The 22,518-nt window shown below is 41.4% G+C and overlaps 1 protein-coding gene across 1 annotated transcript in view; it reads left to right on the forward strand.

The window, feature by feature from the left end:
• Nucleotides 1-22,518, forward strand: part of LOC124721446 (epidermal growth factor receptor kinase substrate 8-like protein 1) — a 189,701-nt gene that overhangs the window by 113,556 nt on the left and 53,627 nt on the right. Inside the window, exon 2 of the mRNA XM_047246427.1 lies at nt 20,643-20,733. Coding sequence (XP_047102383.1) covers nt 20,678-20,733 — 56 coding nt within the window. The 5' untranslated portion in view covers nt 20,643-20,677. The remainder of the gene's footprint in view (nt 1-20,642; nt 20,734-22,518) is intronic.

Consider the following 22,518-nt stretch of genomic DNA (forward strand, 5'->3'; position numbering starts at 1 on the left):
TACGCATGCCTATACCAGTATCTTTGGCGCTTCAGTGTAAAATACGGCTGTGAACAGAGGGCCGGCTGTGAACAGAGGGCCGCACGGATGCTTGACACGGGCTGCATGCAGCCCGCGGGCCGCGGTTTGACGATCTCTGCTATACAGTCTAAAGACTGTCTTACCGCTAAAACATGTATCTCATCTACGGGCGCGCTATGGTCATGTAGCGTTGTGCTGCAATGTTATCACTGATGTTAGTCTGACTCTGCATACGTCTGTCGCTATCCCTCTTACTTCGTGACTGCAACTGTCATTTATTATGTAGGAACCAGGACGCTTAAGCACTAACAGCTACCTCACCTTTAGGAATGCCCATGTTGTGGTGCTTCCGTGCTTCAGTAAGAGCGGGCTATCCGCCAGTTTGTTTCCTCGAATAGAGCGGTACTGGAAGATTCTTACGCGGAATGGCCTCGCCACCACTCTCCAAGTTTATGTTTCTCGTAATTTTCTACAGCTGTCTTGTGTAAGTCATTAAAGACGAGTGAGGAACTCAAACGTGTCTTTGAGTTTATTATTGTGTGCAATTTGAAGGACGAGCCACAAGATTTACATTGCTGCCTCCATAACTGTGCATCCGAGCTCAACCTCTACAACATCAACGTCCAAGTAATATTTTCTTAAGATTATGTAGACTGGACGTAAAATGCTCTTTATGGTGACCTAAGGTAAATGTGCAGTGACGGATCCTCGTATTCGTCTAGAACAGGCCCTGGGTCAGTTGTGCGAGATTCGGCGCAGAAGTATTAACCAGTTGTGTAACTGTCTGCGGGAGATACTTTTGACTAATGTAACGAAATTCATGGTTATTTATTTGGCCATAAGCTTTGTCTACAAGCTGTACACACAGTATAACAAATAAATTATGAAGTTCTAGAATGAGCGGAAGTTCTAGAATGAGCGGTTGTTGAACTCAAGAAAAGTGGCGCGCGTTTGATAGCGCATCTACGACTTTCTGATAATTTTGTACAATCTGCTCTTACGCGACAAGCTGATTTTCGGCGAATATGATAAGTCGGACGTTGCAATGTATACGAATGCACTCAGGTACAGAAATCTTAATCGCACGGGACCGAGATACGGAAATGATATATAATTTTGCTTATTACCAGCTTGTAACAATATGAACTGTAGTCTATTACGTTTTCTATTTTGCCTACTGGAATAACGTCCTGCCGACACCAGTTTACATTGAACAATAACCATCACAAAGTGGGTTTGCCCATCGATTTAATTATGGAATGTTAGTTACCCCTGTCGGGTCGGTAAGCACTGGACTTCCGTTGGCGATTGCAGATTTAGGTTTCGCCTAAACGGCTCTGGCTCTGAGCACTATGGGACTTAACATCTATGGTCATCAGTCCCCTAGAACTTAGAACTACTTAAACCTAACTAACCTAAGGACATCACACAACACCCAGTCATCACGAGGCAGAGAAAATCCCTGACCCCGCCGGGAATCGAACCCGGGAACCCGGGCGCGGGAAGCGAGAACGCTACCGCACGACCACGAGCTGCGGACTGCCTAAACAGAGTACGGCATATGCCGGAATAGTTCCTTTAAGAAATGCGGGGCCGCCTTCTCTTTCGTGCTTATGCTCCGTCTCTAACGAGCTTCTTTCCGATTGGACGTTAAACTCTTTCTTCGCGGGAAGCACTTTTTCATCAGACGCAACCGAACCTCTTTTAATGATCATTTGAAAGCTTCACCCTGCGTCTCTCTCCACCATACCAATCTCTTCAAAGGGTCTCTTGCACACCAGAATTTTATTTTGTTTTTCTGTAGCTGTCCCCGCCCTCTCTCCCCGCCCTTCCGTGTCACATAACTAATCTTTTTTTTTTTTTCTTTTACACCAGCTTGTGTATGTAATTCGTGGGTCATTAGTGTTTCGAACTTGTTATCTTTACTTTCTATCAAAACAATTGCCAACTCGCAGCTCTATCTTCTCCTCATGTCAAGCGACAATCCACGTTGCGCCCTCTTAGCTTCACGTAAATGTTATATGTCCTTTTAAAAGTTACTTTAAAACCAACGGTAGAAGTGCTGCATCCTCTTGCCTGTTACTGAATGTGTTGGTGGATATTAACTGTTTAAACTGTCATGTCTGGTGAGCACATAAGGGCGTTCTGTTTGTAGATTTGATTCCAAGCCTAAATTTCGACAGCCTTTTCTTACCATGAATACTCACATTTGATGCATTATTATTATTATTATTATCGATCCACTACTGCCCTCTATAACAGACATTTTCAACGCTTCCTTAATCACAAGTATTTTCCCTGAGGCCTGGAAACTGGGACAAATTAAGCCACTGCCTAAAAAGGACATTGCCACAGCACCCTCTGACTACCGCCCCATCTGCATTCTTCCTGCACTATCTAAAGCCTTAGGATATATAGACCATGACCAGCTCACCTACTACCTAACTACTATCAACCTACAAGACGAATACCAATCAGGTTTCCGTAAATATCGAAGCACAACATCCGCATTGATGAAGGTGACAGATAACCTGAAACTTGCCATGGATAGACAGAAGCGACTATCATTTGCTTCTTAGATTTCAACAAAGCATTTGATACTGTCGACTTCGACATCTTACTTGCCAAACTTAGCGGTCAAATTTCTCACCAAGTGCAGTGCAATGGTTTCGCTCATACATGACGTCTCGTCAGCAACGCGTCCTGTCCGGGAATATAAAGTCACAATGGCGGCAGGTAGTGTCAGGTGTTCCCCAAGGCTCAGTATTAGGTCCTATACTCTTCTCTCTGTATGTCAATGATGTGTCATCGGTTCTGACCTATTGCAAATATCACATGTATGCTGATGACGTTCAGTTATATCTAAGTGCAAAACCAATCAATCTTAAGAAAGCTATTGAAAATTTCAATACTGTCCTCGATGCTTTATCAAAATGAGCACAGAACATAAGACTAAAACTCAATCCATCTAAAACCTAAGCGTTACTTGTTGGTCACTCTAAGCTCATTAGCCCAAAACATCGGGAATCGGTACCATCTCTAATGCTAAATGGAACAAATATCAACCTCTCTCCTTCAGCAAAGAGTTCGGGAGTAATAATAGGTGAAAATCTAAAGTGGACAGAGTACGTAACTGCAGTGTGCAAAAAAGCATCAGCATCTCTTTATGCCCTACAAAAATATAAGAAACTCTTCCCTTTCGATCTGAAAAAGAAATTAGTACAACGCGATATTATCCTACAAGGTCTCTCTCAGGAAAATTCGTGACGTTTGGAACTGGTCATGAATGCCTGCGTCCGATATATCTGTGACGTTCGACTTTTTGATCACATTTCACCAGCATATGCACAACTGGCCTGGCTGCGTGCAGACAAACGCAGAGATTTCCATACACTCTGTCTCATCTACTGTCTTATAAATGTGCACTGTCCCTCATATCTCTCCTCGCCTTAACGCTCATGTCTGAACAACATGACAGAAACACACGTTCCCATCATAATAAAGTCCTCTCTGTTCCACTACATCGCTCAGTCACCTTCTCGAAGTCCTTTACGGTAGCAGGAACCCGACTCCGGATTAACCTCCCTCGTTATATTAGAGAACTTAAAAACATGTCCGGCTTCAAAAACCAGTTAATGACGTATCTACTTAAGCAACAGTAATGCCTTCCTCAGTACATGAATGCACTTCACCCCATTACTTCCTTCTTTCCTACTAGATCTTCCTCAGTTCCCAGTTTTTTTTTTTTTTTTGTTAACTGATGCGGCCTCCTTGAATCTCCCCTCCTCAAAACTCGTTATACCAGTAAACAACTACTTTATACACCAATATATTAATGTACATCTGCACAAATCTTCATTACTATTGTCAGTCTTTCTCATGTTTACAATTACTATTTCATTTTTTTCTTTTGTTGTTATTATTACTGCTTTTGTCATAATTTTTATGTATAGCAGCTGTTGTAAAAATACTGCCAGTATTTACTTTCTTAGGCCTTAGTCATTATTCTTTATTCATATTGTCACTAGATTAATGTATTTTTCTTATTCAAACTACTGTCATGATGTAACTACGATGTGTAAAATGCTGCATGTGTGAAACACTGGTCCGATGTAAGAGAGGGCCTGATGGTCCTAATCTGATCAGGTTAAATAAATAAATAAACAAATATTATTATTATGTCATCATTAGAATCTTCCAGCCTCCAGAGGTATCAGACCTTGGTTATGCCAGCATTTATTTTTACTCAGAAAAGATTGTGATTCGACATGAAAGAGAAATAAAACTAAAAAAGATCGCCACTGTCAAAGTGGATTTCCGTTAGTAGTAAGGACCTAAGAAGGCATTTTGTATATAAAATTGAACGGACGTTTCACTATCGTCGCACTCTGTAACCAGATACACGCTTCCAGGGCAGCACACGGCCACCTGCGTTGCGCTGTGGGCGAAAAGAAGGGTTTCAAGATTATTCATAATTCAAGGTCAACGCTACGCTTACACAGTTTTTCCCATGCTGTGCTGTCGGCTCATACTTCCATTGTGTTGTAACGCTGTGTACGTTGAGTAGAGGCCATCTGAAAGAATGAATGAACATCGCTGATGTCAAGTCGACAGGTCGAGCAGCCAGCGTATGAGTTGTGTCAGAATATTAAATTATCTGTGACACAAGCATCGTAGTGTTTCCATATCTCTCTGTAAACTTCTCAAAGGTTACAACCACATTACCACTTTCGGCTGTTAATTGTTTTTTAAATTAATGTTTCTTTATTTAATCATACACTTATTCACTCTCAACTGATTTCGACGAGTGGCCATTACAAAGTGCTTAAACAATAAAAGCTTCATCTAGATATTATAGCCATTGGAATAATACAAGACTTCCCACCACACGTGTTTTTTGTCCTTTATTGGTCGTCACATGGGCTGCGAGTCATATTGCACCGTAACGAATAAAATGAGATTGAAATGTAATAGAAGATTATTTATTTCGATGTTATTATACTTGGAGTTAAGATTCCAGTAAGTGTCGTAACCGTAGAAAGGAACGGTGGAAAGATGAGAGCAATAAGGTGGCGGGGGGGGGGGGGTGGTTATGTCTGGAAGCGCACGGAGAGGATGATATCGGATTGGGAAATGTTTGGTCGATAACTGGGGTGTATAAAAGGAAGATTTAGTAGATTTTGGTGGTCAGTAGGCTGGGAGGAATAATAGAACCTTGTTATAAGGTACAGGTATGGAGGTTAAGGCTATAACTGGATAAATGTCTGCGCGGATAAGGAAGAGGGAACCTGTTGTAGTTTCCTTAGTATGTGATATGGAGTGTGTGGATTTGCAGGGTTAAGGCAGAGCAGCATCCCGGGGGTGGAGAGAAATGAGAAGACAACGGAAGTTTTATCTTGAAGTTTGAGAGATGTATAGGATTTGCAAAGATGTTCGTCGAAACAGCCTTATTTGTTGCCAGTCGACAGTTCCATTAGGACAAGTTACTCTGTAACTACGACACATGATCTAAAAGTGGGCAATGTTGTTTATTTCAAAATGACAGGTTTCGGGCAATGTTGCCGGAAACATGTCATTTTGAAATGAACCACGATCGACTGACAGAAAATAAGCGTATTTTGTGTAAATAAAATTCGCGGATAACTCCATGTAACAAATACCTCCGATTTTGATAAAGATGTTCGATAAATTTGAGGAGAAAGGGGGAGGATGTACTGAACTAATAGAGGGTGCATGTGAATAGAAGAGATTGATAAGGAACGAGAGGTGGAGTACAAGGCGTTCTATGATTTGTAATGAGTGCAGAGATACAAGCTACATCAACAAAGTTAAGTGTGAATCGGTTAAGATGTTCATAGGTGTGTAGGATGGTGGAAAGACGTAATTCCAATATACGTTCTGTTAACAGTTTTACTAATATAATCTATTGTGGGCGTTTTGTTGTGTTGTTAGTAGACAGGAGCGGCAGGTTAGTTTGTGGTCGAGGATTAGTCCAAGGTATTTCAGTGTTTCAGTAAGGTAGATGGGATGTCAACACACACCTTATCGCTCGCTATGTAAGTTGAGCCAACATGATATCATAGTTGAGCAGCGCACACACACACACACACACACACACACACACACACACACACACACACACACACACAGTTAACGTCGAAGGAACTGACACATACATTTCATATGATTTTACCAATTCTACAAATAAAATATGCATACAATGACCACCTTAACGCTCCCCCCCCCCCCCATTTAGACATCCTACTCTTTTTTTTTCACATCATGCAGAGACTCTCAACGTGAATGATGGGGACTTTCAGAAGTCCATTGTCAATTATCTGCGCGTTCACGTACCCAGCACATGTAATTGTGCTTCATCGGGAAGAAAAAGAGCATTTGAGGATCAACTTCTCGATTGTGGACAGACTCCAAGAGCCAGTTGCAGTACTGATGTCGAGCAACACTGCCTGACCGCGTTACTTTGTAAGGTTCAGGATTGAGTTTATGCGCAGCTCTGTGAGCAGATGATACTGACGAGCCATAGGGAGAGCTACATGATGCAACAATTTCCTTTAATTTCTGATGGCGCCCTTAGCTCGTCTAGTTCGGCTGAAACCGATAGGTCACCGCCAAAATCCGAGGAACGGACCACAGTGTATGGAATGATCGGATTATCCCTTCTCGGTATTGGTTCCCGCATAACGCCGGATACGGTGCTTGTGTCGTTCATGAAGCACACGCTATATCTACGCAATCAATAAATGATGTCATCAGTAAGGCCACCGTTCTGCTCTAGGCCTGTAAAGCAGCTTCTTTCAATAAAGTAGCTTCTCTCAATACCTCAGCAATGAAGTCTAGACGCAGAAAATCTGAGAGCCGAGTCTAAGTCCCGGCTCGGCGCATGATTTTAGTATATCACAAAGATTTCGCCAAGCATTCCTTTCCAAATGAAAGATTTTATTCTGCGTCATAACCTTACGTAGTGAAAATAAGCCGTCATGAATAAAGTTCAAAACAGCTCTCATGTGTCAGATGAAATTTTTCAGCATGTATAATGGTGCATTTTATTAGGTGATAAAGGAAAACCAACTAAAAGACTCACCCGGGTTCATGTGTGCGTTTTGAATCGAGTGTATCTCTTGTAAAATATGTTTCAGACGCACCTACACCGCTGGCTAGTAAAACTGTAACGCTGTGGAGACGGCATGCAACAAACGCCAAATTGGCGTGAAGTGTTCGACATACTTGGATATGCAAAACAGTAGCTTTTCAGTGCATCCATACAAAATAGGTAGGAGTAAAGCCATTTTCATTCTGTGCACGAGTAAAGATTATGCAGCGGGTTTCTCACTCAGAAATCGCGTTTTAATGTTGGTTGGTTGTGATAATACCGTGTTACGCCTCATTTAAGAAGAGAAATGTCTACCGCTACGTTTCGGAATTCTACACCGGCTGGATCGTGGACTATGAAGATTGGGTTTATCGTTCTGCGATACTCCTGCTCGTGGTGGCCAGGAGCGCACGACTGCGATGCCAGTATGGAATCGAAGGGTTCAGAAGGACCGTACTCAACGCCACACGTTATCTCAACGGTCCCACGCAACTAGCGTCCGAGAGGCAGACATATTGTACGCTCTGCCGAGGATAGTTCATCGATGTCACGTACCTTGGGTCAGGAAACGTGCCCATTGAAAACATATGTTTATAGTTTGCCGAGAGGCCTACACGTCACCACTCGCTTGCCACTACAGTTGATTAACTCTGGTTTAAAGATGAAGTACGACGGCGTGCTGAAAAATAATTCCTCCGAATTTTTAATTCTGTTTTCAATATCGGTTGATGTACTACATATCATGTGTATTGCTCGGTCGACTTTTTCGCTTCGCTGGCGCATGTTGTAACCCCTGCCGCTAGAGGGCTCCGAATTGTATCGTGTAATATGGTGGTGTGTAATGTAACTATGTCGGTGCGTGAGAAACAGCGTGCTGTAATCGAATTCGAAGAGTTCGTCCGCACATGGAGCACCTTCTTCTCCAGCATGACAATGCCATATCGCATACGAGCGGTGCGACATCTCAATCCGACGCCTTGGATTCACTGACAACGATCATCCTCCATTGGATTTCCATTTGTTTCCATAACTAAAAGAACTCCTTCGAGGACTTCACTTTGCTTGTGATGAAGCGGTGCAAGTAGAGGTGAGGTTGTGGCTCCGTCAACGAAGTCAAACTTTCTATAGCGACGATATCAAAAAACTGATCTCTCGTTGTCGCCAGGGTAACTATATTGAGAAATAAATATGTAGATATGAAGACTTAAGGTGCAGAATGTTAATAAACTTTATTTTGTTTAAAAATCTTTAAGAATTTTCACATAAAAAGTTTGCAGACATTAATCTTCAGCACGCCCTCGTTGCACAGAATGACTTGCCTGTATCTGTAATCCAAGTAGAATTCGACTCGATGTCCAATCGTGTTGGAGCTGCTTTGCTGCCAGAGGTTGCAGCTCTGTGTACTAAATTTCGCACACTGCACGGCCCAAAAGTCATCTACAAATTTAATCGTGTATTCCTCCCGCTGTACTGTAAAATTTCGTTACATGGTATTCTTTCTAGTGTTGCGGTTTTAACGTCCAGCATCGTAATTCATTATTTTTCGGTTTTGCCACTGTCCACACTCCTCTCTACGCTAAACGCACAGTTCTTCCTCGATTCTAGGTATATTATGACAGCAATAACTTGTTGTTGTAGTTGTTGTTGTTGTGGTTTTCAGTCTGGAGACTGGTTTGATGCAGCTCTCCATGCTGCTCTGTCCTGTGCAAGCTTCTTCATCTCCAAGTAACTACTGCACCCTACATCCTTCTGAATCTGCTTAGTGTATTCATCTTTTGGTCTCCCTCTACCATTTTTACCCTCCACGCTGCCTTCCAATACTAGCTTGGTGATCCCTTGATGCCTCAGGACGTGTCCTACCACCCTTCTTTTCGGCGAAAAAGCTTTCTTCGCCTGCTGAACTCTGGTCTTACGTGCTTTCTTACTTTGCCCATCTTGTGTAGTATTGCTTTTTATATATTAGAACCATTTTACACCTGCTATTACGGATGTGTATTTCACTTTTGATGTGTCGCCGATTATTATTCTCCTTCTAATAATTCGCTTCGGCACTAGTGTCTTACTTTTAGTTTCACCTTGAGCGGACTTATATTCTAACTAGTTCGTCTATCCCATTTGACTATTCTGCTGACTTTCTTATTTATGAATTATAGGGTAATTACCTCTAACAATCTTAAACATAGCGTCTTTTCTCCTTGCGCTTCTACTCCTTTCATGCTGCGATATTGTTTCCTTTCAATTATTTCGATGTCTCTTCGACTTAGACGCGGAATAGCAGTGGTTGCAAGTTCTTTAGCGAGTGCTGGCACATGTATTATTGTCGTCTTAAAGTACAACCCTATTCAGTGATCTCCATACGAATAATCGTTACTTTAAATTCCTCATTGTTGTTATATGTGTATAATTGGACTTTAAAGACGTGGTTGATGAAATTTCTGCTATGGGAGACGCGTTTTTTTCCCCACCAAATAAGCTTCACAATATTCGTGTGCTTCCCACAACATGTAGTTGACGCGTAATCTTCTTCTTCTTCTTCTTCTTCATTTTTCCCGTTGCACCGCGGGGTCGGCGTGGTTATGTGGGTTGACGCAATGTTAGTCGTAGTTGGTGGCCGGATATCCTTCCTCACACCATCACTCCTTTCGGGACAAGATTTGTGTACACCCATCTGTCGGCGTCTAGAGTGAATCTCGTGCGCAAAAGTGAGAAATGATTCTAAATGTTTGCATAGCATATATCTGAGGCGTAGTGGATACTAGCTGGCTATTTTACTCAATGGATGTGGGAAACGGTCGTCAAACCACATCCAGACTGGCCACCCCACCAGACGTCGTCGTTAATTCCGATCCGGGACAGGCTCGCCTCCCCGTAGGCCGAAAGCGGCATGTTAACACGCTCATCTATCCTGGATGGCCGTACAGGTGACTTGTAATACATGAACCATATTTCGGCTTTCGGATGTCCACCAGAATATACTGATTCAGATTGAATATGAAATTTGATGCCCCAAAGGGGCTTGTATGTAGGATGTGAACGTTGTCCGTACGCTGAAATAAATCAGCTACGTTTTGTGATATTCTATTGGATAAGAGCAGGATGCTACGATAAGAAGTTCGCCTACGGTATGGTTATGTGAGATTGCTTTCGTATAATAATAGTTCGAGGAATATGTGCTGTTTCAGTGGGCAATGTCATCGCTGAGTAGTTCGTGCATATTTGTCAGACGGGTCTTGTGTGCCGTTCTATTAGAAAGAACGCTGATCAAATAAACAGGAAAATAGATGGAGACGTGTCGTTCCGTCACACAAGCAATGAAACATGATCAGTCCTTTCTTCCTACTCAGAAGAAGTAAAATAGACGCATGTTATCAAATAGTCATTCATTTTGCAACGGAATTTACGCAGTTATGAAACCTCCTGACATATTTAAACTGTGTGTCAGACCGGGATCAGAATCTGGATCCTTGGGCTTCGCCGGCAATGCACCATCCCATTGAGCTATCCAGTAGTTCCTGAGAGAGGTAAGAGAGGTACTAGCAGACTGGCTGTGGGTTATGCTCAGTGTATGGCCCTAAAAGCAAGGTTCCGGGTTCGAGTTACCTCAAGGAATACAGCTGCAAGATTTGCTATCGTTTCCAAAAGTAGAACTGTGTGACGGTTCCTCTAAATACACATCATTTTTATTTTTGAAGGAAACGTAAAAACGATTTCAATTTCCTCTGTTTAATATAATGGGATAATGCCAGTTCCGATGTTAGGCCCTGGATGACCTACAGCGTATTTTGCTCGTTTGATCAGCTATATAAGCGAGAAAGATTAAGGCTTGTTTGTAGAATGGTAAGGTATTCTATGTGTTAGAACACCAACTGCGGAAGTTAGTGAACCTGGTCCGCTTTTCCATAGCAATTTTTATCAGACGCGAGAGTTTGTTCACTTGGTGACACAGATTTTTGAACCATTTAACACAGGAAATTAGACACAAAATCTGAATGTCTTGATATGTATTGCAAATATAGTTCTTGAAGTAAGGAACGCAGTATTCCAGAATTCGAACCAACAACAGCTGCCAATATGAGCAACTTAGAAGTAGATATCCTCGGAGTAGTAAGGCAACTTAAATCACTTAATAAAAGCAAATCTTCTGAAAATTTGTGGTAAGTTCATATGGGGCCAAACTGCTGAGGTCATCGGTCCATAGGCTTACACACTACTCAATCTAACTTAAACTAACTTATGCTAAGGACAAAACACACACACACACACACACACACACACACACACATGCTGGACGGAGGACTCGAACCTCCGATGGGGGAAGCCGCGTGAAACGTGGCAAGGCGCTGTAGACATCGCGGCAACCCCGCGCGGCCTAGTCTTCTGGTTTAGACGATATACCAATTAGGTTCCTTTCAGAGTATGCTGATGCAATAGCTCCATACTTAACAATCATATACAACCGCTCGCTCGACGAAAGATCCATACCCGAAGACTGGAAAGCTGCACAAGTCACATCAATATTCAAGGAAGGTAGTAGGATTATGTATTACCTCGAAGAGAGCGGTCTATTGATACACTGTCAGCACGGATTTAGAAAACATCGTTCTTGTGAAAGACAACCAACTCTTTATACACACGAAATTGACAAGGGATTTCAAATTGATTCCGTATTTCTAGATTTCCAAAAGGCTTTTCACACTGCACCACAAAAGCGGCTTTTAGTGAAATCGCGTGCTTATGGGTATCGTGTCATTTATGCGACTGGATTCGTCATTTCCTGTCAAAGAGGTCACAGTTCGCAGTAATTGACGGAATGTCATCGAGTAGAACAGAAGTGATTTCTGGTGTTCCCCAAGGGAGTGTGATAGGCCCTCTGCTGTTCTTTTTCTATACAAACGATTTAGGAGACAATCTGAGCAGCCGTTTTGGGATGTTTGCAGATGATGCTGTCGTTTATCGTCTAGTAAACTCGTCAGAAGATCAAAACAAATTGCAAAACGATTTAGGAAAGATATCTGATTGGTGCGAAAATTGACAGTTGACCTAAATGATGAGAAATGTGAGCTCATCCACATGAGTCCTGAAACGAATCCATTAAACTTTGGTTACACGATGACTCAATCTAATCTAAAAGCCGTAAATTCAACCAAATACCAATGAATTACAGTTACGAACAAATTAAATTGGGAAGAACGCATAGAAAATATTGTGGGGATGGCAAACCAAAGACTACGTTTAATTGGCAGAACACTTAGAAAATGTTACAGGTCTACTAAAGAGACTGCCTACACTACGCTTTCTAGATAGAATTAACGGAGCGCATCGAGCAAGTTCAAAGAAGAGTAGCACGTTTTGTATTATCGAGAAATAGGGGAGAGAGTGTCACGGACATCATACAGGATTTGGGATGGACACCATTAAAACAAAGGCATTTTTCGTTACGGCTGAACCTTCTCACGAAATTACAATCAACAACTTTCTCCTTCGAATGCGAAAGTATTTTGTTGAATACGGAAGATTTCCTTCCTCGATCTGAGCTTGTGCTGAGTGTCTAATGACCCCGCCGCAGACAAGACGTTAAACTCTGATGGGTAAGTGCTAGAAATGAAGACTTTTCCTAGTGTCAGATCCTAGGGATCTGGGCCATAATTTACATGTGCACGAACATAAGCAAAATACATGTCTGGTCGCTCATTTGCGCATCTTCTTGTGTCGAAACGCGGAAGCTTCTGCACGAGTCTTAATGTGGATTTAGCTATGCTTATCCCATTTTTGGTTATTACGGATGGAGAAACATAAAAGTTTGGTTCTCTTAGGACTTTCAAGGCCTTTTTTCTCTGAATAATCAAAATTTCTTGTAAATTTTCTCACTTTGCCCATTACGAAGACGTAACAACACATTTTTCAGGTTATTTAGGAGAAGCTGCTTCACGCATGAACATCTGCAGAGTTGTTTGGTGGAGTTCATATTACTCTCATTTGAAGTATAATACAGCTATGTTAACAATAAAAACAATTATTTTCTGTGAATTTGTGTTCCAGTTGTTAACGTAAATGTAGAACTCTGTAAATAAGTAACATGCACGTGAATACAGAACATGCACCGAGCTAAATACGATATGTCTTAGATATTTTTACTAAAAACGGTACAGAAATTGCGTTACGGTTTGTATTGTGATAAGAAAAACTTTCAGTCAGGGCAATGGACTTCAGGACGGTTGCAGTAGACAGTGGACTTTAATATGATATGAGTTTTTTCAAGTCGTGGAGAATAAGGAACTACCGTTATGCATCTCATCCCAAAAGAAATTACCGTCATTGTAATGTGGACGAATCCATTGAAAGCTGACAGCGTTTGTACAGCTCTCTCCGCTATTATCATTCAGGCGGGGAGCATTTCGTCACGTCGCCTACCGGCAGGAAGGGCTGACTATCTATAGGCAGCTGCGGGAGCGACGCGCAGCAAACGGCTGTGACGTCACTCTTGCGAAACGTGCCAGGCAGCGAGACCGCTGGCTGCGAAAGGCAAACGACCAGTACTCCACGGGTTTCTTCTGTGTTCCCTGCAGTTTGTTACTAAACTTCCCCGCATTAAGAATCACGTAGACGAATCCACTCCTCGACGTTCAACACATTCGACCTGGAGCCTCAACTGCAGTCTAGACTTCATGTCGTGTCGTTTCCGCCAATGTTTCGCTTATATTCTATTCCACCGTTACTTTGCCGCATACTGAATATAGTTTGAGTGCGAAATTACATTTAAACGAAGTGCCATTTAATCTTCTTATTCTTGGTAGGTGACATGGAGCAGTGGATAACACTTTGTATTCGAAAGCAGTGGATTTTAATTCTCCCACCTAGACATTCAGATTAGAATTTTTCGTGGTTTCTTTAATGATTTCTAGCAGATACTGAGATGGTTTGAAACACTACAGTCAATTTTTTTCTCGCTTCCCCTCTGACGTCAACCGGACTTGGCATTGTGACTTACGAAATCAAGAATGTACCCAGGATAAGTGCTGGGGGAAAGCGGGAGGGAGGGGGGGGGGGGAGGGGGTGCGCCGGCCGGAGTGGCCGAGCGGTTAAAGGCGCTACAGTCTGGAACCGCGCGACCGCTACGGTCGCAGGTTCGAATCCTGCCTCGGGCATGGATGTGTGTGATGTCCTTAGGTTAGTTAGGTTTAAGTAGTTCTAAGTTCTAGGGGACTGATGACCACACCACTTAAGTCCCATAGTGCTCAGAGCCATTTGAACCATTTTTTGGAGGGGGTGCAGCACACATTAGTTCTGCGGTAAATGACGAAATAGTTTTGAGATTTTTTGACAAATGGCTTTGGGTACACTTGCTACTTGTCAATACAATAACCATTATACTTACATTTTTTGGCATGCTACAAACTGCTACCGAATTGATACGTCTGCTTGTTTGGCATAGCAATAAATGAGTTTGTTTTGCGAAGGGCTTTTTTCTAAGAGGGTGCAATGTCTTCTCACCCCGTGCTGTTTACGACATTAATTTTCTTAGTTTCCTGTGAGGCGGTTGTACATGAAATATTGCACTTGACAGTGAAGCTTCGCACAACATTACTTGGAGATGGTCATCCTTTATAGATGAAAACAGGCATCATGCGTTACCACATACTTTTTAACAAGGTTATTATTTGTATATTCATCCAACATGAGTGAGGGATCGGCTTTCTGTATTCAGGAAATTCTTCGAAAACCTTTCTGGCAGCTGCTTCATTTGTGGTTCTTTGCTCACTAAACAAATCGGTTCATATGTGTAACTTTTTGATTGTTTATTATAATTACTGATTAAAGCAACAGTTAAGGAAATCAATGAAAACAGACAGCCACAGTAAAGTTTAGAAAAATACCGAGAACAAAGAAACACAGTACTGTCATACATGTTTATATCTTGTTTCTCAAAATAACGTTGAAGTTTCAGTTATTGAACGTATTATTGATCATAAGAACGATATCGCACGCTACAACTTCAGAAAGCTTATAAAGAAGGCTTTCTATCCACACTGCATTGAATAAAGCAGTCGAGACGATGAACACCGCTAGTATTTTTAGACTTTTTGGAAGCCAGCCTCGCGGTATATGGTAAACATCACCATTTGCTCTATGTAGCTGCGATTGTGGCGGAAAGCTACCTGTTCGTTAGGGACGTTCTTAGTTATGGCCTGATCCTATTGTACACGAGCCTCTGAGAAGGTACATTCGTAGCATATAACCCATGGCTGTCAACAAATATGCCTGGTTTCAAGACTGCGACAGTTGTAGCGTGTGTCGTTATGCGGGAATCCTTCATATGCATAAAATGTTGATAAAGAACTGTGCCGTTAATAATACTACAAACTTTCTAGCATGGAAATTTAGCTTGGGGTGGATGGAGTCGGGAGTATTGGGCTGTGGCAAGTGTAGTGGCGACGTCAGTCACAGTAAATTAGATAGAGGGCTCCTCATTTATAGCGCAGGCACTTTTGTCTTCTTAAGGTATTCTTTGACCTATTTGGCATTATAAAAGTCGTTTGAAGCTCTAGCGTTGATTAAAATATGCGAGGCTACGGCACTGGGGAAGAGATGAAACGCACTATGCTGTGTATTGTCATTGCCTCCAAGGAACGACTAGGATTCCCTGCTAGGTTTGGTCAAGTACATGTCTTTCACAACCTCCATCCACTTCTTGTCTCTGTAGTTTGAAGCAAGTCATCCGGAATTTCGATGTCATTTTTCAAAAATGCGCCGAACAAGTGCTCGCAATTTGCACAATCAGCTTGAGAAATTTGCTTTCCTATATTCTTTTGATACGGTCGTGCTCTGACAAATAATGAGTATTTTCCTCTTTTAGAGGATATCGAGTAAAGATTTTCAGATGATATCACCACCACTCTTAATAGAAAATTCAAATTAAACTGGACGATGCTAGCTGTGGGAGAAACGGGAAAGAACTCTCCTCGTGGTGTTTAGTGTTGTATTTTTAGTGTTGACCGAAGCAAAACACAGATCAATAGGTAATCTCTTCTCGGTGTAGCAGATCTGAAAGTCCCACGATGTTATTTTAATCAAACACTAGGTGCATTTTGTGTTATTCTTCCCATATTACCAGTGCTTTCTCATGTTGGAGTTTATCGTGGAATATAAATGTTAAGTCACATGTCACTTCTCTCGTCTCTGTTGCTGAAGGGCACAAAGAACAACGTTTCCCCGCAGATCTACTGATTGGGACGATGGTCTCGTATTCAGTACGTCTGCGTTTTAAATCCCCATTCGGCTAACCTGAATTACAGTTTCCATGTTTTATGTATATTACTTCATGCGAACGATGGAGTGCTTGCGTAAACAGGCTACTGTTGCTTCTTTTTTCTCGTCCCTTTTCATTAGAGCTAGTGCGCCTATTCCAATGACTTTCCTCTTTCCTTTACGTCCCGGCGACGCGAGATGTTAGCTCCCGAAGTGCTCTTTTGAAGTTTGTGACTCTTCCTACTTGTTGCAGGTTTCTAAAACTATGAAGTATTGACACAGACATTATTACTGTTGCCGGTACATTTGTTACAGTGTGGCAAGGTTCGGCATTACATAGTGCTTTTAGATCGCTATACAGCATGCACTCTCCCAAGGGCCACATTTCAATATTGAATTTAAAAAAAAAAATGATTCCACCTTGCTTTATTCGATTATTGTGCCAGGTCCAAATGTTCTCTTGATTATCCTGGCTGTGCCCGCTTGGTTGAAGTAATCGTTAAATTCGCGAATAAAATGAAGGCATCTCACCCACATTCATGATTTGGCAATGCGGTTTCTTGGCACACTCAATTGAATCTGTGATCACGTGTGTTGATTTACTAATTTGTAGCCCTTACATTCCTTTCCACTTCGACCAACGAGCGGAATTTGGAAATCCGGAATTCATGTTACATCAGAATAGACCTACGTCACTTCATATGTAATGACATGATAAATATTAATGTGGACCTGGTCCGTCGATGATTACTGCAATGTCGTAACTGAAATTAAGTTGTCTCGCTGCAGTGAACCTGTAACGCTACGGAGAGAGAGTAGACTCCCGGCGTTGTTAAGGCCTAGTTTTATGGGACAGAGGCTTCCGGAAGATGTGACGTTTCAGAAAAACGAAATGCTGGCGCACCAGCATGGGAGTGCATCAGCAAACATGCTGGCTACAGAATAAGAGAGAGTGGTCCTATAGCTAGGGGCTTCCGCCCGTAGAGGATAACGCAGGTATCCTGCATTTTTGTTTCAGCAAAGTATAGTGGTGACAGTCTTTCGTTCTTCGTGTCTCGTGTGTCTCTAGTCATGTGATGTGCGCCTGTCTTTTTGTGCTAGTGCACGTGTTTTATTAAAAAGCACACGAGAACTGAAAGTAAACGAGAAGATATCGAAACACATTCGAAAGTTATCCTTCGACCAGGTTACCGCCAGTGGTTTGTTATACCCTATCCCTTGAAGTTACTGCTGGGAGGATTAGGATTTAAACCAGCCAGATGTCATACTATGTATGTCGTCTACAGAACACATACTTTTGAGGATTTATAACACTTAACTCCTTCACTAAGAAGAACTGCATGATGAGAAGTTCTTTTCAAAACAAAGCAGGGCCTGAAATATTGTCACTAGTTGCACCACACCTAGTGCTAGCTAGTTAAATTTCTTGTGAATCATCTAAAATTTTTGTTTAAATTATTAATTACCATTCAGTTACATGTCGCGACGCTAGTGAGCATGAGTATCTCATAGAAAAATGTCATTTTTGCTGTGACATGATTTGCACTGATCCTAGCAGTTGCCAAATTCATGTGCATGAGGTGTCATGTTTCACTCTTGCTCGGCTACATTGACATTTATTTCATATGTACTACACACTATCTACACCTGTCTTTTTATTTGTGTTTGGTTTCTCAAATTTCTATGCCTTCGCTTTTAACTGACATGCTCGTGTTACTGCTATATAATTTAGACAGATATTCTTTTAGTACTTTTCCGACCAATAATTATTTTTCATGCTTCCATAAATTAGTTCCACCTTTTTTTTCTACTTATTTTTCTAATTATTCAGTCAATGTTCTCATGATTATGAAATTACATTTTTGAGAAGACATCACTATCTCTGATTTTGAAAAAGTTTTTAGTTTCCTGTCTATAGTTATTTTAAGTAAAATGAAGATACCAACATCGGTGAAGTTCCTTATTCCTCATACTGACACTTTTATTCTTTCTCGCTTTGGTTTCAGCTATTTCTCATGTAGCTCTTCTCTCCAGTTATTGTTAATATTGCCTTTATTTCTGCTGTTTTCAAATTCTTTGTTGCAAGATTTTTACTATATCTCATTAGTAATAATGTATTCTTGTGTTTCACTTTTATTTATCTTAAACATCAGAACTGCAATAGCCCTTACTACTCTACTTTTCAAAAATGTTTTCCTCATACCTTGCTCCCACTACATGAAGCAATGAATGTTTGTTCAATTAAATGCTGTTCGTATCACTTGTACTACAAGCATTCATTCTTTTTTCCACCATTTCTCATTTTCTTTGTTGTAAGCTTCACTGACTCCTACCCTCTCATCTTGTTTCTTCCTTCTCCTTCTGTCCTCAGTACATCATTTTTGATGTGTTTCCATTTTCAGTAGGTCTATCCAACTTTCTACAATGAGTCTCACATCTACACTGAAGAGCCAAAGAAACTGGTACACCTGCCTAATGTCTTGTAGGGATTCCGTGAGCACGCAGAAGTGCCGTAGCACGATGCGGCATGGACTCGACTGATGTCTGAAGTCGTGCTGGAGGAAATTGACACCATGAGTCGTGCAGGGCTGCCCATGAATCTGTAAGAATGCGAGTGGGTGGAGATCTTTTCTGAACAGCACATTGCAGAGCATCCCAGATATGCTCAATAATGTTCATGTCTGGGGAGTTTGGTGGCTAGTTGAAATGTTTAAATTCAGAATAGTGTTCCTCGAGCCACTCTGTAGCAATTCTTGATGTGTGGGGTGTCCCATCATCCTGCTGTAATTGCCCAAGTCTGTTGGAATGCACAACGGACGTGAATGGATGTAGGTGACCAGACAGGGTGCTTACATATGTTACTTGCCAGAGTCGTATCTAGACATATCAGGGGTCCCATATCGCTCCAACTGCACACGCTCCACACAATTACAGAGCCTCCACCAGCTTGAATGGTCCTGCTGACTTGCAGGGTGCATGGATTCATGATGTTGTCTCCATACCCGTACACGTCCATCCGCTCGATACAATTTGTAAAGAGACTCGTCCGATCAGGCAACATGTTTCCAGTGATCTACAGTCCAATGTCAGTGTAGACGGGCCCAGGCAAGGTGTAAAACCTTGTATCGTGCAGTCATCAAGGGTTCACGACTGTGTCGTGTGTCGTGCAGTCATCAATATCGATACTACTTCATTGAATGGTTTGCACGCTGACACTTGTTGATGGCTCAGCATTGAAATCTGCAGCAATTTGCAGAAGGGCTGCACTTCTGTCACATTGAACGATTCTCTTCAGTTGTCACTGGCCCCTTTCTTCCAGCCACAGCGATGTCGGAGATATGATATTTTACCGGATTTCTGATATTCACGGTACACTCGTCAAATGGTTGTACAGGAAAATCCCCACTTTTTCACTACCTCGAAGATGCTGTGTCCCATCACTCGTGCACTGACTATAACACCGCGTTCCCTTAAATGTTGATAACCTGCCATTGCAACAGCAGTAAATGATTAAACAAATGCGCCAGACACATATTGTATTATATGTGCATTGCCGACCGCAGCACTATATTCTGCCTATGTCTGTATTTGAATACGCATGTCTATATCAGTTTCTTTGGTGCTTCAGTGTAGTACTATAACTTACAATTATCTGATCTGCAATAATGTATCTGATTTGTCCTAACCATTTTAACTAAATTCAGTAATAGTTTACGAATGAGAATTACACACAGTTATGTCTCAATTTTTTTAAATTTTAATTTGGGTGGAAATGTTGAGGCAGTAATATCTCGAACATTATATACAACTTAATTAAGTTTACATTACTTCCCCATTTTGTTTCTGTGTCAGAAGAACATTATACTGACTATGGCACGAGACACATGGAGGTATTTAAGGTGTGTGCGAATATGTGGCAGTAATATAAAACTGATGAATGTTCAAGGTAGAGCTCTTAGGCAACTTAATCTGTTCCCATTGTTTAAAGAGTCTGCAAATCCCACTGTTAGAATGAAAAACATCATATCAGATTTGGGATAATAGTTATTACATGTAATTATAGTGATAAGTAATCATTTAAATGCATTTTAATAGTAATTAGTAATTAACAAAGAGAGAGAGAGAGAGAGAGAGAGAGAGAGAGAGAGAGAGAGTGTGTGTGTGTGTGTGTGTGTGTGTGTGTGTGTGTGTGTGTGTGTGTCACTTTGTCTGGGTCTGTGAATGTGGAATATGGAAGACAACTTACAAGTGTATTATGTTACAGGCAAAAGAGGTTCCCTCCTTGGTGTAGAGGCAACCATGCCAGGAGTCAGGCACCCATCACCGGATGAGAGCTGGGAGGACAGTAGTTACAGGTAGGGCTACTACTTCTGCTGCTGTGTTCTTTCGTGGTTCATTGTGTTTGTATCGAGCTAATTGAAATTTAGAATTTGAGACTACACTTCCCTTTTTCTCACTGATATAATCCATGCTGGATAATGAATAACACCAACAGAGAAGCTATATATAGATAACAACAGTTTCATACTAATGATTAAGTTCACTTGTAAAGTAGTTATGAATCCAAAGACTGTGCCAGTCATAGTCCTGTTGGATGAAGTATTTTCTTTTCTTCCTCTGACCTGTGGATTTGTTTAGACACATAATTATTAGGAGAACCTGCAGATTAACACCCAATCTAAATCAAGGTACCAGATAAATTTTCACAAAAAGAAGAAACAAAAGTTTAAAGATAACGGGGGTGGGGTCAAACCCAGAACACTTGGATATATAGTTAAGCATTTATTGGGTGAGCCATAAAGCCATATGCACTCTTAGACCAGCTAAGAATAGTGATAAATAAAGTGATGTTAACCTTCCAGGTGTGTGTGTGTGTGTGTGTGTGTGTGTGTGTGTGTGTGTGTGTGTGTGTGTGTGTGTTTACTGATTAGTGAGCTATCCCCATACAGTTAACTACTAGAAGGAGTAATCCTGTTTATGATACTGCAAATGTTGCATGCAATGTGCATCAAGGGTGGTGCACTTCAGAAAGGTGGAACGACTAAGAACAGGTCTAAGATAATAGATTTTGCACTGTGTTATACTTATGTGCTGGTTGTATAAAGTGAAGTATTAATTAGTACTGATATAAGAATGATTAATAGGTTCTGCAGCTTCTGTCCATTTGGACTGTTATCTATGTTTAGGGTCTTGTTTTTTATTCATAGAAATAATGAATTTAGTATCCCATTGTGGGTGATGCACACTACAAGAAGATAAATGTGCCCAGGTAGCCAAGAACTTTATTACTAACACAGAGAGTATACAATGACATTCAGTTCTGGATAGCAACTGAAACTGTTTGAGAATGAATGCAACTGAAAGGTTATCATATTATGGCGAAAGTTTGTCACTAGCACAATAACAGTTCTTGACTGTACAAGCTGAGTACACAGTCTGTTACAGTAAGGGAAACACTGCTGTAGGCAAGGTTTGTATATATGGCTCTGACAATGTTCTTGGTTCCAACAGGGCTTTGCTGTGCTCTGATGAATAAACCCATGAAACATCAAATGTTAAGTGTCGATGTTGAGGTCGAAGTTGGAACTGGCACTGACTGGGAACCTGCTGGGCAGCACCTTTTAAGGCCATCCAGTAGAAGAGTGCTGGGAAGTTGTCTAGTATTATGTGGCTCATGGAGGCAAGCAAGTGCTGGCAACAGCAGCACTGTATATGGCCAGTGTGGTGCTCACGGATACTGCAGCAGCTGTTGAAGGCAGAATGGTCTGCAGTTGAGTTGCAGGCATCTTGACAAGGGAGAAACCCACACCACTCTGTTGTGTGATGTCTGGCTGGATTGTGAGGGACCATCTGAATGCCACAGTGACATTTGGCATTTATTTTAGTGCATTATATTAGCTAATCTCTTGTTAAATTAGGAGGAAATTTAATCAACCATAACTAAAACTTCTTTATAACAGTAAAGATTCAGTTAATTTGTAAATATAGACAGAATGAGATTTAAATATTTATAAAATGCTACTAAAAAAAGGAGATAGAATGAGCCTTCTTTTGTATTTTGAAGATATTTGTGGAAGTACTCATGTTAAACAGTAATAGGAGTAGGACAATGTTTGCAGCTAATAGTGTCAAAAGTTATT

Source organism: Schistocerca piceifrons, chromosome X, assembly GCF_021461385.2.
Source record: "Schistocerca piceifrons isolate TAMUIC-IGC-003096 chromosome X, iqSchPice1.1, whole genome shotgun sequence".
Classification (NCBI taxonomy): Eukaryota; Metazoa; Arthropoda; class Insecta; order Orthoptera; family Acrididae; genus Schistocerca; species Schistocerca piceifrons.